We start from the raw sequence: 20,591 nt of genomic DNA, 5'->3' as shown, positions 1-20,591 counted from the left end.
TTTATTACCCACATAGCACCGAAAAATTTCGAAAAGCTTTCAGAAAAGACTGTCAATAAAATATGAAACTTTCCAAAAAAATATTTCAATTATAATTTTCTTACACAGTGTCGAAGTATGTTAGAAAGTTTGTAGAACCGTATACCGTACACAATAGAAAGTTTCAAAAAACTTTCAGAAGGTTGAAATGTTTTTGAAAGGTATCTGAAAACTTTTTGAAACTTTTGTGTCGTATAACAAAAATTTTAGAGATATTACATTGAAATATAATTATTAAGAACAGCTTTCTAACAAAAAATTCAATGAAAATTGAAATCTTTCAAAATTAAAACCTTTTTCAACAAAATATTTCAGGTATTCTTCACTTTATGTTGTGTCCTTTTATGAAAACTTTTCGAATGTTTTCTAAAACCTTTTGTGTTTTATGCGTGTATTATTTCTGTTAAGTTTCTGTGAAATATACGGATTGGAAGCAACTTTGGGTCTTTGAAAAGATTGATTATTCTGACATGATTGATTATATTCTGAGATAATTTTTTCTCTTATAAAATGTTGCCCGGAGTCTAATTTTTGAATTATAAAAGAAATAATCTTGTTATCACAGAACGAATACAAGAGATAAACAATAGCGATATAAAATGTGGGTATTGATCCCACAACATTTTTTATAATAAAACCATTTTAATAAAACCATTTTTTTCCATATCTTATATGCAAGAAAAACCTGCTTGTATGCTAGACAGACAAATAAATAAAAAAAATAACTATATTTTTTGTAGTCTTTATTTATGTGTCTCTATGATATCAATGTCCATCTAGACAAGGGAAAAATAAACAAAATTCAAAATTAAAAAAAAAATAACTGCTGCATAAAATTAATTTTTATTTTAATTTATATTATACAATATCTAAACTGAAAGTTTACCTTAAAGAATTAAAAATATTAAACAAAAAATATAGACTGTGAAGCAATTTTCGCAAAGCTCTTCTGCTGTAGCAGGATCGAACGAATAGAAAGTTTCCAAAAAAAGAAGTAGTCTAAAGTTAAACAGTAAAATATTTTTGTAAATAAATATTACAGCTAAAATATAAATACAGCTAAAATGTAACGTAGGATTTTTCTTTTTGATGGAAAATTGTGAAAAAAGTTTGATTTGAAAAAAAATTCTTTTTTAGACTTAAAAATTGAAGTTTAAAAATTTATTTTAAACAAATGGTTTTTTTTATTTAATATATCAAAAAAATTCCACGCTATATCACAGATAATCTTAGAAATATTCATATCAAATTTTGTTTTATTATCTCTACTATTTTTTAAAAATTTCCAATTTTAAGAAAATGTAAAAAATAAAAATCAATTTTTTGAAATTTTCAAAGTGAACAAACTTCTTAATGCATTATAAAAATATTTATATAAACGATCAAAAATTTATATCAATCTCATCAATATTCTTCAATTACTAGGTCCTTTGATCACGCAATTTGTTCAAAATTTTTTACAACCACGCAACCACGCAAACATATATAATATTATCCATTGTTAATAATATTTTGTCGACGTTGAAAATTTTGGTTGAAAGAAGAAACATTTTTTTCATATAATAGAAATTTCGTTTTCAATAAAAAGTAGTGGGAGTGAAGTAGTAGCCAATCATTCACAAGACAAGCCTACTTTTCGAAGTTGAATGTCTATTGACTAGGAACATCACGTCACTAGATTTTTGAGAGGGAGAAAAAGTGTCCGTTGTTCCACCAATCATCAGAAGTCGAATTTTGGCAACGCTATCGAATTCCCTCTGTAAACGAGCCTTTAAAAGCTTGTCGGTCGTCGCAGTGCCACCACTCGTACGGTAACGTTCTTGTTCGCTGTTTCACACTGCATGTGACCGCCGGGGAATGAACACGCGCGTCTCGTAATCCGCTCGAAGTGTTTTTTTTTATTTTATTTTAAGTGTCCGCGAGACGAAGTACGATCGACAGCAATTTCATTATTTTCGTATAGTCGTTGTGCTACGCGATCGTGCGAAATAGCGTTACGTCGCCATTACGGAACAGTAGAAATATCGCGTGGCGTCGAAGAACCTGTGATCATCGCCGAGCACCATCACCAGGAGCTCCAAACCCCACGACTCGTGCTATTTTTAATGTTTTGTACAGATTGTGGACAAGAGGATGGATACTCGAAACGAGGTAAGACACTATGGCTAATCCGGATATGCGACAGAACGCGAAAGTGCATGCTTTTCGCGCGCCCGAGCATGCCGTTGAGGTTAGGTTACCGCGTCGCCCGGGTCGAATTCGGCGAACGTTTCTCATTAATATTTCGTCGTTTTTCAACTTATTTTTTTGAGATAATCGATATGCAGACTCGCCTAATATTCAGGCAACATTGGATTTTGAGGAATTTCGTTCTGAATATTCCATGTGTGCCAATTAAAAACGACTTTATAGAATTCGATTTCTCAAAAACGTTTAATTTGTAAATAATTCTCCAATTAGTGTTTAGTTAATTCGTTCCGACAGTTAGTTAAGTGAGTAAAATTAATAAAATAATTCTAAATAATTTTATGTAATTGTTATTTGATTTGTGACTTGCTTCTATAATGTTTCATAAGATGGCTGCATTTGGAATAATTTGTCTGATTACATTCTCGTTTGTATTTTATAACACATATCGCGTTTGTTAAATATGTTTTCAGCATTAGAAAAAATAATGTTCTTTTAATTTATCCATTTTGAAAAGTATTTAGAAAGAAATTATACATAACTGCAAAACTGTGTTGTGTGCAAAGTGAATGTAACATATTTTTAAATAAACTTATCCGTTGCTATTTATTAAAGAGTTATTTTACAAAAAAATGATTTTATTGTGTTTTATTTGTTGTGTATTATTTGTTGCGAGAAATATAAAAATACAAATCTTAATGGTTGAATAGGTAAGATATTCTTTTCGAACAATAGAAAAGTCTGATTTCTATCTGGAATGATATTTTTGAGAATACATTTCTTGCATGTTTATAAATTTCTTGCATGTTTATTATATTAATACTTTTATATCAATTTAGCAAAATATTACATTTCTATACAGAAAAAAAGACTTCTTGTTTTGAGAATGTCTTTGACAAATAAATATTGAAATAAAATTATATAGCGTTAACTAAAAATATCAGGCATTGTTTTTAATTGTTTCTATTTTTTAAATATATATTTTATCAAAAAGAAGATTTTTAAATTTTCTGATTTTAATGTTCCAGAATAAAGAGAGTAATTAATAAAATGTTAGAAAATTTCAAAATTGTATCTTTAATATGAGAAAAAAAATATTAATTTAAAAAAATTATATATGAAGAAATTTTATAATCTAATAAATTTACTAAAAAGATATTCTCATAATAATAATTTTCTTGAAGTGAGAAAAAAGAATATTTGTTGGAAAGTAAAACACTATCTTTAAAGAGAATTATAATCTTCTAGTATCGCAATTTTAGATTATTTATTTTTTACTCGATTTTATTTTTAGATATAACTGTCTATATTAAATTAAATTATTAAAAGTTTTTGTAATGAATTTGATGTATTTAAAAAATACTAATATAAATATAATAATATTAAAATTGAGATAAATATTTTATATTAAAATAATCTTTTTATTTAAATAAATATGAAAATTATATGCATGAAGATAGAGCAAATATATTTTTATTTTTTATATGATTTTATATGATTTTATTAAAAATAAAAAAATATTATTTAAAAAGTTATTATAATATGTTCTTTATGTAATTATTATAGTATTAAAAAAATTATTAAAATTTTAATAAGATTATTCAGTTTTTGTAAGATTATATGTTGTTACTTATATATATGAAAAAAAGATTGTGCGTTAAAATGGAAATTTTAATGCAATTAAAATGTATTAGATTTAATATTAATTTTTTTCTGTGTAGCTTTATAAAACTATCTATAAGACGAAATAATAATAAAATTATAAACATTATAATAAAATGTACAAAATTATTAAAATTTCGTTTAATGAAAAAGTCAATATTTGTTTATTTTGCAAGCTCTTTATGTATTTTTTATTTTAAATTATATTTTTTATTAATAATTATTATAATAGGTATATTTTTTATATTGTAACAGGAAAACAATATTAAAACGGTAAAACGAATTTTTATTTTACATATTTGTCGAAATAAAAATACAGTATAAGAATAAAAAAATTAATATTAATCAAGATTTAGAGGGATGTGAGAGTTTTTAAAACGTGAGAAAATATGAAAATCTTTTCGTAGATTATTCAAGAAATATAAATGTATTTATTTTTTAACTTTTTAATATATTTAGAAAGAAAATCAATATCAAACATTGATATCAAACATTACAGAAACAATTTTATGTTTTTAAAAATAAAAACTGGTAAAGGAAAGATTTCTTTTATTTTTGCGATTTTATTTTTACGATTTGATGGTCTAAGTGTAAACTTTTAAGATGTGTCGAAATGGAATTTTTTTTCTTTATTTTAAAAAAATTTTTATTGATTAAAAAATTAATTGCAAGAAATTCGTAAATTTTTGTCTTTTTTACAGTTTTTTTTAAATAGGGAGCTATTTTTAATAATTAAATTTGAATATTTTAATTACTAAAAATTTAAAAAAGGAAATATCTCAATATCTATTTGTTCTTGAGAAGTTGTAATAAAACTATAGAAAAATGTTTAAAAAGATTGCTTTTAAAATTTTACAATAGATTTTTATCGTAACAACATGTATTTATTGAGCACAAAATTGTCAAGGATCATAAAATATATCATCGAGAAGTCCTAATTGCAAGATATTTATTATCTGTGAAAAAAGAAAGAGAAAAAGATAAATAGAATCTTTGAATATAATTTCATGCAGAATGCATCTTATTTATTGCTTGATTTAATCTTGCATATAATAATAGAATTAAGAAGAAATTTAAACTTTTATTAGAAATAATATTTAAATTTTTTTAAGATATTGAAATACAATACCGAAAAATTTTAATTAAAAGAAAAAAATTTCTATGAAAAGTTCTATATCATTAATATTTAATTATATTGCACTTATGTCTGCAACTAACTATCTGGTTATTTATAACATTCTTTGTCTTCTCTAACAAATTCTTTAGTAATAGCCACATTAAATCGTATCCAAAGAGAATTTCTTACTTTCTCTTTTAGGAAAACAGTTTTGATTAATGATAGTAAGTACAAAAGATTTTGAAAACTGTCAATTTAGGCAGGTATGCTGAATTCTTTTGAAATATTTCCTTTACTAATGAAATGTATTGTATAACGTAGGTATAAATTTTATGAGAAAATTAGAGAAAAATACAAAATTTAACCGCATTTTTTAATTACCAAAGTTCTTAATATTTGTAACATTTTTTTTACAAATAAATATTTTTAAAATATTTCAAAATATTTTTAAAGGATTGCCCTTAATTAATTAAAAATAAAAATTATTTAAAAACATTGACAATTAACAATTTAAAAATTGATTTTTAATTATTTCAAAGATTATGTTATACTATATAATACACACTTAGCATATAACTCAGGATAAATTCCAATGAATTTTCATTATACAAAATAACTTTTATTTTATTTTAAAACAAAGCATAAATTTTTTTTAAGTTTGATTAATAAAATGTTATTATTTTTATATTGAATTATTGTTGGTATCACATTATGAATTAAATTTTAATGAAATTGCTTTTCTAAGATAAATGCAATTAATTATCTTTACCATTAAAAATTTTCGAATCCGAATTTATTGTTCATCTAAACAGTCAAAAATTGTTCGATCTTTTAAAACAAGCAACAAAATTAAAATTTGTCATATTTTGAAAATTTATAATCCGTAAAATAGTTAAGTAAAATAATTTAGTATTAAATTCATCCAAGCGACAAATTATTTTATCTTAAATCAGAACAATTTAGTCTGCCGTGAGATGTCACGATCTAATCACGTTTTTGGCATTTTGTGTTCAAGCAATGTTATTATGTAATTTATATTTTTATAAATTGCATTTATTGTTAAATCATTTTAACGCAAATATGTTTTAGGAAAGTGTTTATTTGTTGGCTGTGGCTTATAGTGTTTCTAAACAATACTGTGCAATACTTTAATGACTGTGCAATACTTTAATTGTAATGATATTTTGCAAAAAATGTTGAGTTTCAAAAATATTTTGCGCTTAGAGAAACAAATTAGAAAAACAAATTAACAACAAATTCTATTCTTGTTCTTTAATACGACACGCTTATATTTTTTTATTATGAAAGATCCAACACAATTACAAGTTAGTGATGAATATGATTTCCTGCTAAATAGTTTATGCAACAAAATTCAGACTAGAACAAAAAATTAACACATAAATATAAAAAATTAACATTAAATTTTTTGATGGTTGTGAACTTGATTTGTGTCGGTAGAACTCCAGCTTAATGGGGTCTGTACTGCAAATATTTTATTAAAAATCTGTATTATAGGAATACGCATTATATAAAAATTTACTGTAATTTTTAATAATATTTGTCATCTATACGTGGATGTTTATCTTTTCGTTTTCAGATGACTCTTCAGTTTTTAGATTTTCATGGTTTAACTGACAATGATAAACGTCATTTAATGAACCTCATTAATAAATCTGACATTACTGAAACCGTGAAACTACCATGGGACGCTAAGAAGGTAGAAAGTAATAACAATAATGTTAATTCTGTCGTAATGACAGAAGTACCCGAGAGAAATACCCTTCAGCAACATCAGTGGTATAATGGTAAATATTTTATTTACTCTACTGTTTATTATAAATTTTATTAAACAAATTTTTTCTTATATTTTTGTATGATTTTTTATAATATGTTGTTATAATATATTTTTTATAATATGTAATTTTTATATATACAATTTGAAAAATTATTTGTCAAAATGTTAATATGATACTCTACTGTATTTTAAAAATATAAATTAAATTAATACAATAATCAAACGTAATATTAGTTAGTCAATATGATATAAATAAAAATTTAATGTTTGCACATTTTAAATAAAAAATTTTATAAAATGCTGAAATCTTTATCTTCTTATGTGTAGCTATGCCGGCACCCAGTTATCCGCAACAAATGATACCGCAAATGTGTAATGATTGGCAACCAATATACAATGTTTCCGCGAACGGCCAAATACCGCCGTTTATATCTGGAATTACTTATACTCATCCTGCATACAATCTCGGCACCGAGATTCAAGATATGAATTATGTTAGAGAGAATGGACGTCGTAATAGTCGCGGCAGAGGTATAAGGAGAGATAATTATAATCGAACACTTAATCCCGTTAATGAAGTACAATCGGGATATATGGGCGATCAAGCACAATATCATCAGCAGATACCTATCATGTACATATATCCTGAGCATCATTCCGTCTCTACACAACAGCATCAAGTAGGTGGCGGACAGATCTATTATACATCGCCAATGTATTCAACGAACCTTCATCCGCATCCAAATGCACAGTCAATTTCTGATTCGCAATCGATTTATCCTCAACCGAATCATCAACCGCCGCAGATAGATGGATGCATGCGACAATCACAGCAACCTGTGCTATCCCAACAATCAAATCAAGAACCGATGAAACAACCGATCATTGAGTCCCAAGATGCGCGTGCACAAAGCACGTATGCTTCTGATAAATCAACGCATCAAGTAAAGGAAGATAAAGATACTTTACAAAGTAATGTCATTAATACTACTACTGTAAATAATTCCACATCAGAGTCTTCTTTGAAAAATGTAGATGAAAACACTGCCAATAAAAAGAATATAACTAGCAGTGAAAAAATTGATGCAAAAGTTCAACAGACTATTGTAAGCGTTGTAAATGAGAAATGTAATGGTATGGAGAAAGTTGATGTGCCACGTGTAAATACTAACAATGATGTCAAGACAAACCAAAATAGTGAGGAAAATAAGAAATTTAAAAATGAAACTGTATCTAGTATCACTACGAAAATTTCGCCTCAATCCATCTCGGTCAAAACAGAGAAGAAAGAAGCGCAGATTCAAGAAAGTTCTGCCCCAAAGGATATCCAAGACAAGATTATCACTAAAACGCCAAACAACTTTTCAGCCATGCCAAATGACTCGTCAACCATACCAAATACTCCCTTATCATCATCACCTGTATCTAGAACACCACCTACGACTACATTTACCAGGTCCTATGCTAGTCTTCTGAGGAAAGATAGTACTGAATCACAGCCATATTCATCATGCAAATCCACAGCACATGTAGAATCACCAAAAATGCCAATACAAAAAGAATCAAATAGTCCTATTTGCACGCCAGAAAATCAGAACGATTCATCTGGCGCACTAAATACAGTAGATGTTTTCAAATCTTTGAATGGCATATTACAGAATTGTTATGATCCCAATACATATAGGATAGGTGGTAAGTAAAAACGACGATTCTAGTTTATATTCAATATATTCATAAATTTTTAAATGATAAAGTCTTGATATCAATATCCATTAATTAACAAATTTTTTTTTAATATTCTTTTTTAGAATTTTTGACGAAGTATCAAATGGATAAGCAAACAGTAAGCTTATTACCAAGAGGATTGACAAATCGCAGCAATTATTGTTATATCAATAGTATTTTACAAGCTTTACTTGCTTGTCCACCATTCTATAATCTCCTCGATGCTTTGCCACTTCCTAAAAATCGAGGCAAAAGTTCTCCTACGCCATTGATTGATAACATGTAAATAATTATAATAATATTCAAATTACTTAAGAAAACGCTTTTCTATAGATGTTATAAAAATAATATAGTTAAAACTAATACATTAATGAAGGCTAGATGTTTTTTTTATTTATTTTTAATAATTTATTTTTAATAAATTTAATAATTAAAAAAATTAAAATAGGTGCTAAAAATTCTGTCTGATCATATAATGCCTGAGTTATCTATTTTCTATGAAGCATACTGGTTTACATATTTATATTTGTTATATTTGTTTATTATAAGTATATATTAGCCGATAGAGACGTTCTTTCTCGTTTACCTATCCAATTATTGTGATAAATATTATAACATATCTTTACTAGTCAGTTGGTTCAGACCTGTCTTTGATACTAAAGTGATCCAAATTTGAAGCATAGGTGAAGTAATATTTTTCGCAATAAAAAAATTTTTAACTACTTTTATTTATATAATCGAATTAATGAGGGAAAAAATATAGCTATTTTGAAAAAAATATATCTATTACATTTCAAAAATCATAGGTAAATAACATAGTTATCCACAAAGGTCAAATATTCTCTAGAATTTATTCAATAAATTTAAAAATTATATTAATCTACTAAAAATCTTATTCGATCATGTAAAGTCTAAATCAGTCTTATTTTCTATTGAATATACTGCATATATCTCTCTACATATATTTATTTGTTTATAAATTGTATCATAAAATTATTTTTTCTCGCTAAAAGGTGCAAGTTTGTTCGTGAATTTACACCCTTGACAGAGGCCGCCCGTATGCCCAGGAAAGATAGAGTTCATAAACGAGGAGAAGACACTGTTATGGACATATATAGCGGCGTTGCATTTGAACCGTCATATGTATATACTATGTTAAAACATGCTTCGGCTGCTGGTGGTTTTTCTGTAGAAGGACGACAGGAAGATGCAGAAGAATTCTTATCCTGTCTTTTAAATGGACTTAATGATGAAATGTTAGAGGTATGTGTGTATGTGTGTATATATTATATATTCTTAAAGTTTTTTCTCATATATCTCATTCTCAGAGATATATATCTCTCTATAAGAAAGATGTTACTAAAGAGAACATAATGTAGTAATCCTCTTATTTTTTACAACATAAAAAGATTTATGATAATTATTTCGTTTTCTAGCTAATGAAATTAGTTAACAACGATCAAAATACAACCAGTGACGCAAAAAATAGTATCACTTGTGATCAGGATGAAGAGGAATGGCAGGTAAGATATTTACTAAAAAAAATGTTTAAAAAATTTTCTTATCAATATCTATTATTTTAGAATGTTAGTAGTTCTTGTAGATTTTTATCACAAAACATTTTCGAAATTTTTTATCAAGAGTATTATGTTTTTATTATATTTTTGAATCAGATTTATGTTCATTACATTCTTTTATATTTCTTTATTTATTCATTACATTATTTCTATCTTAATATAGGTAATGGGACCAAAAAATAAAGGCGCCGTTACACGATGTACAGAATTTGGAAGAACACCATTATCCGATATCTTCCGTGGACAGTTACGATCCAGAGTATCAAGAGCAGGAGAACAGCCAACGGATAATGTACAACCATTTTTCACACTACAGCTTGATGTTCAAGTTAGTATTTTAAAAGTTTTGAATGAATTGATTTATAGTATGATTATGTATAAGATATCTAATATGATATAATTTGTTGCAGAAAGCTGAATCTGTGAAACATGCTCTTGAGCTTCTCGTTGGCAAGGATCAAGTAGAAGGTTTAACCTGCAGTAAGACGAGACAACAGATAGAAGCTTGGAAACAAGTCACATTAGAAGAATTACCTGTGATTCTCATATTACATCTGAAATGGTTCGTATACAAATTTGACAAGTATTGCAATGGCTGTTCCAAGATATTGAAGAGTATGGAATTCCCCGTCGACTTGAAAATTGATGGCAGTAAGTATCAAAATCAAAAACAACTATTAAAAATAATTTAAATAATTTTATTCAAATAAAATAATATTTGAAAATTTTTATTTTCTTTGATAATGATAGATAATATATTTATTATATAATGTCCAGTATAATACATAATATACATAGTATATAATAGTACAATACATACAAAACATTATTTAAAACATAATTTAAAAAGAATATTTGAAATAATTTAAAAAAGTTTTATTTCTAATTTGTAAAATTACATATTTTAGGTAGAATTTTAAGCAATTATTTCAAAGCATCCATTTATAATACAGTAGCAGAAATAACTTGTATAAAATATTTCTACTTTCCACTTTAAATAATTTGTTTTCCAATACTAAATGTACCTAAATATTATAATAATATAATTTTCGATTTTTTTTGCTCAATTTTACTTTATCTTAATTTCTATCTTCCCTATCTTAATTTTTATGGTCTAATGAGATAAAAAAAATGTGTTTGTAAAATTAATTTTTACAGAATTTTTATCACCGAATACTGCGAAGAAATTGAGTCCTAAACAAAAGCAGTATAAATTATTTGCGGTGACGTACCACGATGGGAAAGAGGCTACCAAAGGACATTACTTCACCGATGCCTTCCACGTGGGATATGGATCCTGGGTCAGGTACGATGACAGTACTGTGAAGAGTGTCCCAGAAAGCAGTGTACTCAGGCCCACATCGCCTAGAGTACCTTATTTACTGTATTATAGAAGATGTGACACGATTGGTAATAACCAATCAAATAATGTAAAAATAAATTAAAAAAATTTGTATAAAAATTTATATAGACAAAAATATATTCCATTTGTAATGGAACAAAAAAAATTCTTTTTACTATTTCAAAATTCTTGTTAATATTTATATCTAAATAGAAATTTAAATAAAGAGAGCTTTTATATTATCTACAATAGTGTTGAAAGTAGAAATAATATACATGAAATCTGCTCTATATACTTCCATGAAATATTTCTATTAAAATTGTTATTACACATTGTATACATAGTTTTCCCTCAAAATCCTAAAGTAAATGTAGGCAATATTAAGGCTCAAGTGTTCCGATTTAGATTCACATTTTCTAGTGAATCTAAAAAATGTTATATACATATATATATATATTTGATGCTTTATACGTACAGTTTGTAAGATAGAATGCGTCTTGTGTATGTTGTGTGTGTTGTGTGTGTATGTGTGTGTACATAATTTTTTTTTGCAAGTAAAGTTAATGCAAATGTTACTAATTTTTCAATTTCAAAGAGGAAAGCAAATGTAAAAAGTTTTCAAGTTTGTGACAAGATATGTATAAAATATAAAAGTAATTATTATATGTAGATTATTTTTCTATATAATCTTCCTGTGAACATCAACAGTGAAAATCAATTTCAACTTGCCATTTGTTCTTTAATGTCATTTTTATATTTAATAATGTTTTCAAGTCATTTAGTAAAACTCATATGCATGCATTCTATTTGACCAAATCTATATAGATTTCTTCTTCATTAAACATATTAAATTCATTTTAATAATTGAGATAAAGAACTGGCAAGATAAAGAACTGAGATAAAGACTTATCAGGAAGATTATATGTATAATTATTATTTTATATTTAATATTACTTAGATATATATACAATATTGTCAGATATTAGTTTTTAAAATTGAAGTATTCATCAAGATTTCTTTACTGATTATTATGTTAAATTGTATTACAATATTTCATTACTTTATAATATATCCGATGAATTGTTTTCCTCATATGCAAATAAATTATTATTTATTTGCAGCACAAGTTTTATTATTAAATAACATTTTGAAAAATCAGTAAAATCATATATTTTAGTTCTCTTACAAAACTCGTACAATATATATATATATATACACACATATTTATCTATTATACTTAGGATATATGTTTATAATATAGATAAGTGAATATCCTAAGTTTTGGATTTAACTATACATTAAACATAATACCTCCCATTTATTTTTGGTTTTGTAAATAAAAATTTGAAATTTATAACAAAAATTAAACTGTACATATGTTATACAAAGTTTAATCAAGACTAAGAAATATATCTATATATATATACATAAATGTATGAAGTTCTATTTGTTTTCCCTTGAGTTACCGTTTGAAATTTTACTGTGTTATATACATTACTCATAAACTTCACATATCCTTAAGTTGTATTGGCTAAATATTGTATGTTGTATTTGTATATCGCTTGTTAAAGATTCTAAAAGCAATTTAAAAAAAAAATGCTTTTTCCTTATAAAAATATTAATTATAACAATTCAAAATTAATTCAGTTCCAAAAAATGACAAAATTTGCATATCAAATATGAATAGTAACTATCATATTTGCATATCAAATATGAATATAACTATCATATTTTTTATGACATCTTGTTTAAATTTATGATTTATTGAAGATTATATGACTATAGTTATGTTTAAAACCTTTAACTTCAAAATTGAGAATATGCATAAATAGCTTGAAATCTTATTAATAATTATCAAAAATATTTAATTACTTTAAGTTTACACATTTAAAACTATTATTAATTTTAAGAAATCCAAACATGCTAAAAAATTGAATATTATATATATATATATATATATATATATATATATATATATAATATTCAATTTTCATATATATATAAAACTTTGCGAAAATTATATAGCCAATACATACTTAAGAGCAGATATTAATATGACTTTATAATAATTTAATAAATTTTTAGAACTGTACAATATATTTTCTAGATTTATTAAATAATAGAAATTAATAGATCCTTATTATATTTCAATCTTAAGATATATAGCAAAACTTGATACAACCCTTTTTTAAAGCTTTGTAAAATTATCATAAAATAAAAATAATTTTATATATCATTAATGTAAACGATACTAAATAATATAAGCGTAAACGTTAACAGAATATAATTAACAAATACTTGCGCTACGGAACAATGCTAAAAATGTGGTAGACAGACTTTGCCTGCGAAAAGTTCAGAGATTACTGTGATCCATAAAGCTAAGACAAACAAAATATAAGCTATCCCAACTTGATGCGAATTGGGCAATTGGTATGGTTGCCCACCAATCTCGTCAATGTAGAATCCCATTGGAAATATAACTGCTGCATTACAAAATAGCACCACTGCAATTTAATTATATCAATAATATATCATTAATGTACATCATAATATAACGATTGTAAATTTTTTCGCACTTAATATTTATTATTAAAAATTATCAAATGTAATATGAATGTATTATGAAGTGATGATGTTTTGCAACTTCTCGAATGATAGAAACATTGTACAATGCATATTGCATATTAATTATTTTATTATAACGTTTTATTAGATTAAATATCATATGTTCTTATGATACATACTGGCGGCGAATCCTACCCAGCGTGCAAAGGGAATGACTGTACGGTCCCAGTGTGAAATCACCATTAATATTATGGTCGCCGTAATTAAAATGCAACCTATAAATATGCAGACTAGTGCCATCATCCATTCCGAATGAAGGTCCGACTTGTAACACACCTGCGGTCTGTTGTACAAGGTCATGCATGACCACATAAGACCTAATCTCGTGTCACCTGTTAGGAGAAAAAAAAAAGAAACACAGAGTTAGAATCTCTCCAAACACTGTGCGAGTTTACATTGATTTGCGACATTTAAATCAACCAAGATTTCAAAGAAATAATGCGCGAGAAATTCAGAATAAGTGAGAGAAGTAAGAAGAAAGAAAGTTGCATCTCTCTCGCTATTACCGCCGACATCGGTAATGATCCAGTCCGGCATGGCGATACTGATTATGGCAGAGATGTCCGCGAGCAGAAAGAGTATTACTGAGATGATAGTCAACTTGTCCATCCTTCGCGTTCAAGATAGTCGACAAGCGGGATTGAGATGATGAAGAGTTGGCACGTTGTTCGGAGCACGGCTACCTGCCACCATATTTACGCGTCGTGACACTTCACTGTTAATTCTCGAGGCGATTATATACCGGCGATCGCGGGCCGGGATGCGCAAATGCCATTGTTTATAATAAACACGCATAAATCGAATGTAAACAAGTCAAAGATTCAGCGCGTTTACTGATCGTGACGATCACGCTGAAGCAGGACGAGTAACGTTCGATTAATCGAAAAATCGAAGATTCGATTTTTCATCTCGTTTAAAGATCGATAGTGCTTTTGAATTCAATTTTGTGTATATCCTCTTTCGTTAAATCTTATTTACGTGATAAATGATATCTCATTTAGCACACTTTATTCCGAGAAATGTCTCGGAAACATTCTCTGAACGTCTTTAAAACATCCGTTGGAGATTTGTGCTGTATGAGGTTGAAGCTTATTAAATATATTAACGATATATAATTAACAAATAAGAAAATGTTATAAAAAGATGATAGATTTTTGCAACACATTAAAATAAAAATATATTTTTTATATAAAATAACGTTTATAACTGATAGAATTGTAAAATATATCGAATATTTCCCTTTTGCTTTAATAACTAGATAATTAAAAATATATTGATTTAAAATTAGACATAATTTGTTTCTAAATATGATTATTTATTGATTATCAAAGCAAAAGTATATTTTACAAATTAATTTTAATGATTGCAAATTATATTTTATTGAGGAATGTTAATATATTTTTCATATTTTCTCGCTGAGTCATAACTTAGGATGATTGCAGTGAGTCAAGAAGTTTTAAAAGATTATAAAATGATAAATTTGCAAGGTTTTAAGGAAGGAAATTTTCTGTACTTGATAAAAATCTCTGATTAATAAAAATCAACAAGGATAATAATAGATTATTTTGGAAGTTTTCAAACTACATACATATATATATACATATGTCCAATCATAAAAAATCCTTATTATTTACAGATTAGATATAATACAAAAAAATTCAACATGGAAACAAACGTGAATAGACGCAAGGATCTAATAGGGAAACTATCACAGTTAGAATGTGCTAGAGTATACAGAATAATTCCGACGTTTAAATTTTTTGCAGATCGGCTCGGGTGAAATACAATCGGTTTGTTCATTATCTGAAACATACAATATAGTAACATTTAATTATTTCAAAACTCCTCATTGAAAGAGTTCTTTATTTTATTCAACACTTAATAAATAAAGTTATTCGCTGCCTCATAATAACGTTACTTACTGTCCTCCATCGCAGAATCTGCAGATATGGTTGAATTATTAGTAGTTCCATCCAAAGTGCTTTTACTCGTGTCTCCATTTTCCGAATCGTCGCTTTTAAGGGATAAGTTCGTCGGTGAACTATCAACAAAATATTTGTTTGTTGAATTCTCAAAAGTGGAGCTGAACATGCTTTCCTCTTCGAACGAAATATCCATGGATTCTGACATATACTCGCCAGATGTTTCCATTGACATATCATTCGATCTGCTATTATCCTTCGTGTTTGAGATAATCTGCAATAAAGCGGAAGGATCATCGATACCCAGTGTTTGACAGAATCGGGTAGTCTGATCATTTATCAATAGTTGCGGCCGTTCGACTCGAGTATTCATGTCGCACGGATCATACGGTTTAACTGTTCGTGTGAAATTAAGAGGAATCCGCAAATTGGAGCCGAACTTCTCATGCACGGTCTGTTTCTCCTTTGTCGTAGGTGTATATGTCCATCTGCCGGTGCTGTACTGACCGGGCATATAATGAATACTGTTTTTGACGCTTAACAAATGATTCGTCAAATATAATATCGTTAACCATTCTAGATCATAACTCAAATGTATTGGACCGTCTTCATGTGAACGCACTTCCAATACTTGAAGGAACTTCCGTTTCGGTAAACATTTGTCCAGCGCTAAAAACTTCGTTACTCGTGCTCCTCCTTTCTCGGGAATGAGCGCCGCAAACTTGCAATGCAAATGTGCGGAAAACCAGTAGGACGGATAAAGACGTTCTAGTAATTCCATGCATGGAGGACTACCAAGCGTATTGCTTTCTATGTCATCCCTGAAAAGAAACCAAATTTAATAATATAATAATTCAACATCAATCTCAACATTAATTAAAATATATCTATTATATTCCAATATAAAAGAATTTTGTATTAATATCTAAAATTTCATCAACTTACTTAAAAAATGGTTTCCGTCTCAATAACATGTCTTCATCTCCATATCTTGTTACTCCTGCTGGCCAATCATGGGATAAGAAAATATCAATTTTTCCAGAAAGCTAAAAGTAATGGAAAAATATATAATATATTTTTGAATCCCCTGAAATGCTCACAGTTTTATGTAACATTGTATGTTTAGTTACAGAGATATGGAATTATGAAATGTAATTTATATATATATAACAATCGGTATCTACCTGTTTTAATCTAAAGACTTCTAAATTCCTGATATGATAAACACTTCGTATGGTACTATCAGTATAAGGAGGTTTTTCATAATGCCCCTGCATCCAATGCTGACTCTTATATATACCTGAAAGGCCTGCAATTCTGATTCCAGCCACCTGTATCACACTTGCGTATCCAAGATAATAGATATTAGGTGCAACCCATCCTCCATATGGCAGTTCTTGAAGATAATTTGATGCTTCGTGATTACCACCGATGAAAATAGTTAACACTGGAGCTTCTTTCTCACCAGAATAATATCTATTATGTGATATCAAATAATAAAATATATATTCTTGTATTGATAAATATATTAAACATATATTTGACTACATAATCAAATTTACCAAAAATATTTTTATAAAATACTATACTTTTACAGAATACAAGCTTAATGTTGATGCCAATCTATTGTAATCTTTTGCTAATATTTACTAATAATCATCAACATTTGTTTATTGGATATAAATGTTATAAGCAGCATAAAAATTACACACATGCGCGCGTCACACGTACACACACATACACACACTTTATATATATATATATATATATATATATAATATATATATATATATATGCGTGGAATATATTTTGAATAACACTTTTAACTTTGCTCTGATCTAATACTCACTTGTAAAATGTACACATATCCTTGTATTTGTCCGGTACTGCCATGCATTCTAGATCACTTAAATTTCTAGTAGCTTGAAAATCGCCGCAGCAAATAAGCAAATCTATCTTCCTTCCATCGATCTTCTCGATTTCCTGTATAGTCTCATAAATAACATCCAATTCGCCATGAGCGCAACCCTCTACAGCAATCCTCATTTTTGAAACTCAATCGTGAGGTTATAATTTACAATTTCACAGTCAGATTCACATACGTTCTCTTCGAACATACGCCTAAACAAGTAGAATCACCTAAAACAACTGTAAACAATTCCGTTACGCATATATCCGCACATAATATTTAATCTCTTGTAAGAATGTAGTCGTGAACAACCCTGTGATTTTCAGCGCAATATAGACTGGACTGGAAAGATATTTAGAATTAGGGCTTCCGCACACAAAAGAAACTTAAGCAAATGCAGGATTCACATTGCGTTTGGCATCTGATGTACGACATCTGTAGCGCGATTCTGTAACTCGTTATGACAATATCGTTATCGTTACATCATTGTTGCGCAGTTTTTTTCCCATATATTATACTTGCGCAACGACGACGCATGCGCATGAAAAGAAGAGGAAAGTCGGCAAAAAATAATTCAAAATAAAATAAAATTATACAAAGCTATTATGTTATTTCCACTTTTACTTGTTTTTATATATTTTATCAAATAATCACATTAATAAGAAAATCTCAATCAGAAAATTATTAGAGAATAGAACTTATTTTTATTTCGCTGTCTACATATTGTTTACAATTTTAGGCTTGTCAACGCTTTTTATATCCGAAACTACATATTTTTTTTATATTTTTTGTATTAATTATTGTATAACAATTTTTTTCAATAATGTTTATCTCCAAGTATATAAAAATTTCGGAATTTTCTTATTATGTAGCAATAGATATGAGATATTAAAATTCTATTTGCTAATCACAAAATGAATACAATACAAAACTAATGTTTTTAAAGTACTATGAAACAAATGGGATTGAAAATTCAATATACAAGATTCTTAACTTTAAAAGTAGACTTTACATTTTATATTTATTGTTCATAGTCATAAGCAAGAAATATTTAAAATATGTCATATTGCTAAAATATATCTTATATTTTGTGTATGTTATAAAATTTTATACTTAATGCTGTGCACTATTAAAAGAATATTGAAATCGAATTTGTCGTGATTATTTTACAAAAATTCTTCACACCAATCAGTGAGGCATTGATAACAATCTGTTGATTGTTTTGCATTCGCTGAGCACGCATCCTTCATCCATTCTTGAAACAATTCCTTATTTTTCTTTAACACTAAGTACTGTCCCAGAACTACATATGCCTACAAAACAGTATTCAAATAGAATTATTAATTTATATTAATTTAATTATTAATAACAAGATAAAAAATTTTATAAATATTATCAGAATCTTTTAATTTAAATCAGTATAGGTCAATCAGAATAATCTTGCAATTTCAACAAAAGTATGTCCTTAAAAAAACTATTACAATTAGAATATTTTTTTAATTATAATAAAATATTGAGAGCAATTTTAATCAATCTTTTATTAACTCATTGATAATTTTTATTAATAACTCCATCCAGCAGAATCCATTTACAATAAAAATTCTAACTATATAAATTTATAATTTAACATCATAAGTAAAATAATATTAGCAATTAGATCAACATTTGCTTACAAAGTTATTCTAAAAGTAATTTATAGAATAAGGTATATCTTAAGGTATTTAAGGTATAAATATAAATAAAAATATTTCAAATAATATGTATCATATACAGATGTATATAAAAATACTTACTTTATCAAAACCTGCAGCTTCTAATCTCTTTCCTAGAACTTCTCCAACACCAGCGAGCTCGGTCACAGATTTATCACCCATTGGCTCAGCTACAAAGTTCCGATGTTTTTGTGATGTAGTGGACATTTTGATCTGTAATATTGAATTTTTTTCATTTCTCGTCCTAATTTATCATTAAGCAAAGCATTTATTCTTTTAAACAAGAAATTGCATCTTTAAAGATTCACTACACTGTTTTGGCCTTATAACCTTGGCGCAATCACATGTCAATAATAATCTATCAGATTAACAGTAAGGAATTGTGTATAAAAAAACCAGATAAATGTAGCAAATAAATTAAAAATATTATAAAGGAAAATACAAGAAAGAAAAGAATGATTACCTGTTGATTCCTAAAATTTCTTCTCGATTCCCAAATACTTCGACTAATATAACTTTGCCGAATTATACGATACTATTCGGCTATTCTTTTAGTATATGAGAAAATGATAACACGCTATCTAATCCTTCGAAAATGATTCACACAATCAAAAAGCTGCTCCGCACAATGCAACTGAAAAATATTTCCTTCGATATCTTCAATGAATCAGACAAATACTCTTCTTTGATAACGCCATCAATAAGATACTATTAAAAACCATCAACTCAGAGAGAAATTTGAGAGCGGTCGTCTCGGCCTTTTTCGTGACACCGTCAAAATCGCTGTACACTTCCGCCACCAAAGTCTATAATTAAACATGGAACTATAAGTCACATCCATTCACGACATTGCCGATTGAGTCTGAAGGAGATAATTGAAGAATACCGATATTATCGATATTGATATAAATTTATAAGCATTATATTAATAAAATGTTTTCGGTAATAAAAATTTATGCATATTAAAAATATTGACTAT

General features: G+C 27.2%; 4 protein-coding genes across 5 annotated transcripts; 1 reads left to right on the top strand and 3 right to left on the bottom strand.

Annotated features, from left to right (window-relative positions):
* Window positions 1-1,830: 1,830 nt before the first annotated feature.
* On the top strand, window positions 1,831-12,134 carry Usp10 (ubiquitin specific protease 10). The gene is made up of 9 exons (XM_011635837.3): window positions 1,831-2,190; window positions 6,603-6,810; window positions 7,128-8,492; window positions 8,609-8,807; window positions 9,539-9,788; window positions 9,962-10,048; window positions 10,266-10,430; window positions 10,513-10,753; window positions 11,261-12,134. Exons 1-9 carry the CDS (start codon window positions 2,173-2,175, stop codon window positions 11,545-11,547), a joined length of 2,820 nt encoding a protein of 939 aa, XP_011634139.2. The 5' UTR covers window positions 1,831-2,172; the 3' UTR covers window positions 11,548-12,134.
* Window positions 12,135-12,723: 589 nt separating this feature from the next.
* Window positions 12,724-15,076, bottom strand: LOC148938209 (uncharacterized protein C16orf52 homolog A-like). Its single transcript, XM_089074106.1, has 3 exons — window positions 14,576-15,076; window positions 14,189-14,401; window positions 12,724-13,948 (listed from the first exon to the last, which is right to left on the bottom strand). The coding sequence occupies exons 1-3, from the start codon at window positions 14,676-14,678 to the stop codon at window positions 13,761-13,763; spliced, it is 504 nt and encodes a 167-aa protein (XP_088930232.1). The 5' UTR covers window positions 14,679-15,076; the 3' UTR covers window positions 12,724-13,760.
* Window positions 15,077-15,603: 527 nt separating this feature from the next.
* On the bottom strand, window positions 15,604-18,351 carry LOC105425261 (lariat debranching enzyme-like). 2 transcript variants are annotated; one of them, XM_089073985.1, is made up of 6 exons: window positions 18,213-18,351; window positions 17,841-18,139; window positions 17,176-17,467; window positions 16,937-17,037; window positions 15,992-16,812; window positions 15,604-15,872 (listed from the first exon to the last, which is right to left on the bottom strand). In XM_089073985.1, the coding sequence occupies exons 2-6, from the start codon at window positions 18,035-18,037 to the stop codon at window positions 15,784-15,786; spliced, it is 1,500 nt and encodes a 499-aa protein (XP_088930111.1). In that variant the 5' UTR covers window positions 18,038-18,139; window positions 18,213-18,351; the 3' UTR covers window positions 15,604-15,783. The 2 variants fall into 2 exon arrangements, with proteins under 2 accessions (XP_088930111.1, XP_088930106.1); XM_089073980.1 differs by having other exon boundaries at window positions 17,841-18,269.
* A 230-nt stretch (window positions 18,352-18,581) lies between these two features.
* Window positions 18,582-20,426, bottom strand: baf (barrier to autointegration factor). The gene is made up of 3 exons (XM_011635842.2): window positions 20,076-20,426; window positions 19,694-19,825; window positions 18,582-19,213 (listed from the first exon to the last, which is right to left on the bottom strand). Exons 2-3 carry the CDS (start codon window positions 19,817-19,819, stop codon window positions 19,067-19,069), a joined length of 273 nt encoding a protein of 90 aa, XP_011634144.1. The 5' UTR covers window positions 19,820-19,825; window positions 20,076-20,426; the 3' UTR covers window positions 18,582-19,066.
* Window positions 20,427-20,591: the final 165 nt, after the last annotated feature.

Source organism: Pogonomyrmex barbatus, unplaced genomic scaffold (assembly GCF_055798465.1).
Source record: "Pogonomyrmex barbatus isolate J1 unplaced genomic scaffold, ASM5579846v1 scaffold1, whole genome shotgun sequence".
Lineage (NCBI taxonomy): Eukaryota > Metazoa > Arthropoda > Insecta > Hymenoptera > Formicidae > Pogonomyrmex > Pogonomyrmex barbatus.
Note: the sequence above shows the minus strand (reverse complement) of the source record. Positions and strands in the feature narration are given on the sequence as shown.

Excerpts from the sequence above, each read along its gene's own strand:
- Usp10 (XM_011635837.3), top strand. Across the intron at positions 8,808-9,538 it reads ACGCCATTGATTGATAACAT|GTGCAAGTTTGTTCGTGAAT; the intron begins GTAAATAATTAT and ends TCTCGCTAAAAG. Across the intron at positions 9,789-9,961 it reads TTAATGATGAAATGTTAGAG|CTAATGAAATTAGTTAACAA; the intron begins GTATGTGTGTAT and ends TTCGTTTTCTAG.
- LOC148938209 (XM_089074106.1), bottom strand. The coding sequence starts at position 14,678 with ATGGACAAGTTGACTATCATCTCAGTAATACTCTTTCTGCTCGCGGAC. Across the intron at positions 14,402-14,575 it reads GATCATTACCGATGTCGGCG|GTGACACGAGATTAGGTCTT; the intron begins GTAATAGCGAGA and ends TTCTCCTAACAG. Across the intron at positions 13,949-14,188 it reads CTGGGTAGGATTCGCCGCCA|TGGTGCTATTTTGTAATGCA; the intron begins GTATGTATCATA and ends ATTAAATTGCAG.
- LOC105425261 (XM_089073985.1), bottom strand. The coding sequence starts at position 18,037 with ATGAGGATTGCTGTAGAGGGTTGCGCTCATGGCGAATTGGATGTTATT. Across the intron at positions 17,038-17,175 it reads AAGTCTTTAGATTAAAACAG|CTTTCTGGAAAAATTGATAT; the intron begins GTAGATACCGAT and ends CATTACTTTTAG. Across the intron at positions 16,813-16,936 it reads AGACGGAAACCATTTTTTAA|GGATGACATAGAAAGCAATA; the intron begins GTAAGTTGATGA and ends GTTTCTTTTCAG.
- baf (XM_011635842.2), bottom strand. The coding sequence starts at position 19,819 with ATGTCCACTACATCACAAAAACATCGGAACTTTGTAGCTGAGCCAATG. Across the intron at positions 19,214-19,693 it reads AAGCTGCAGGTTTTGATAAA|GCATATGTAGTTCTGGGACA; the intron begins GTAAGTATTTTT and ends ACTGTTTTGTAG.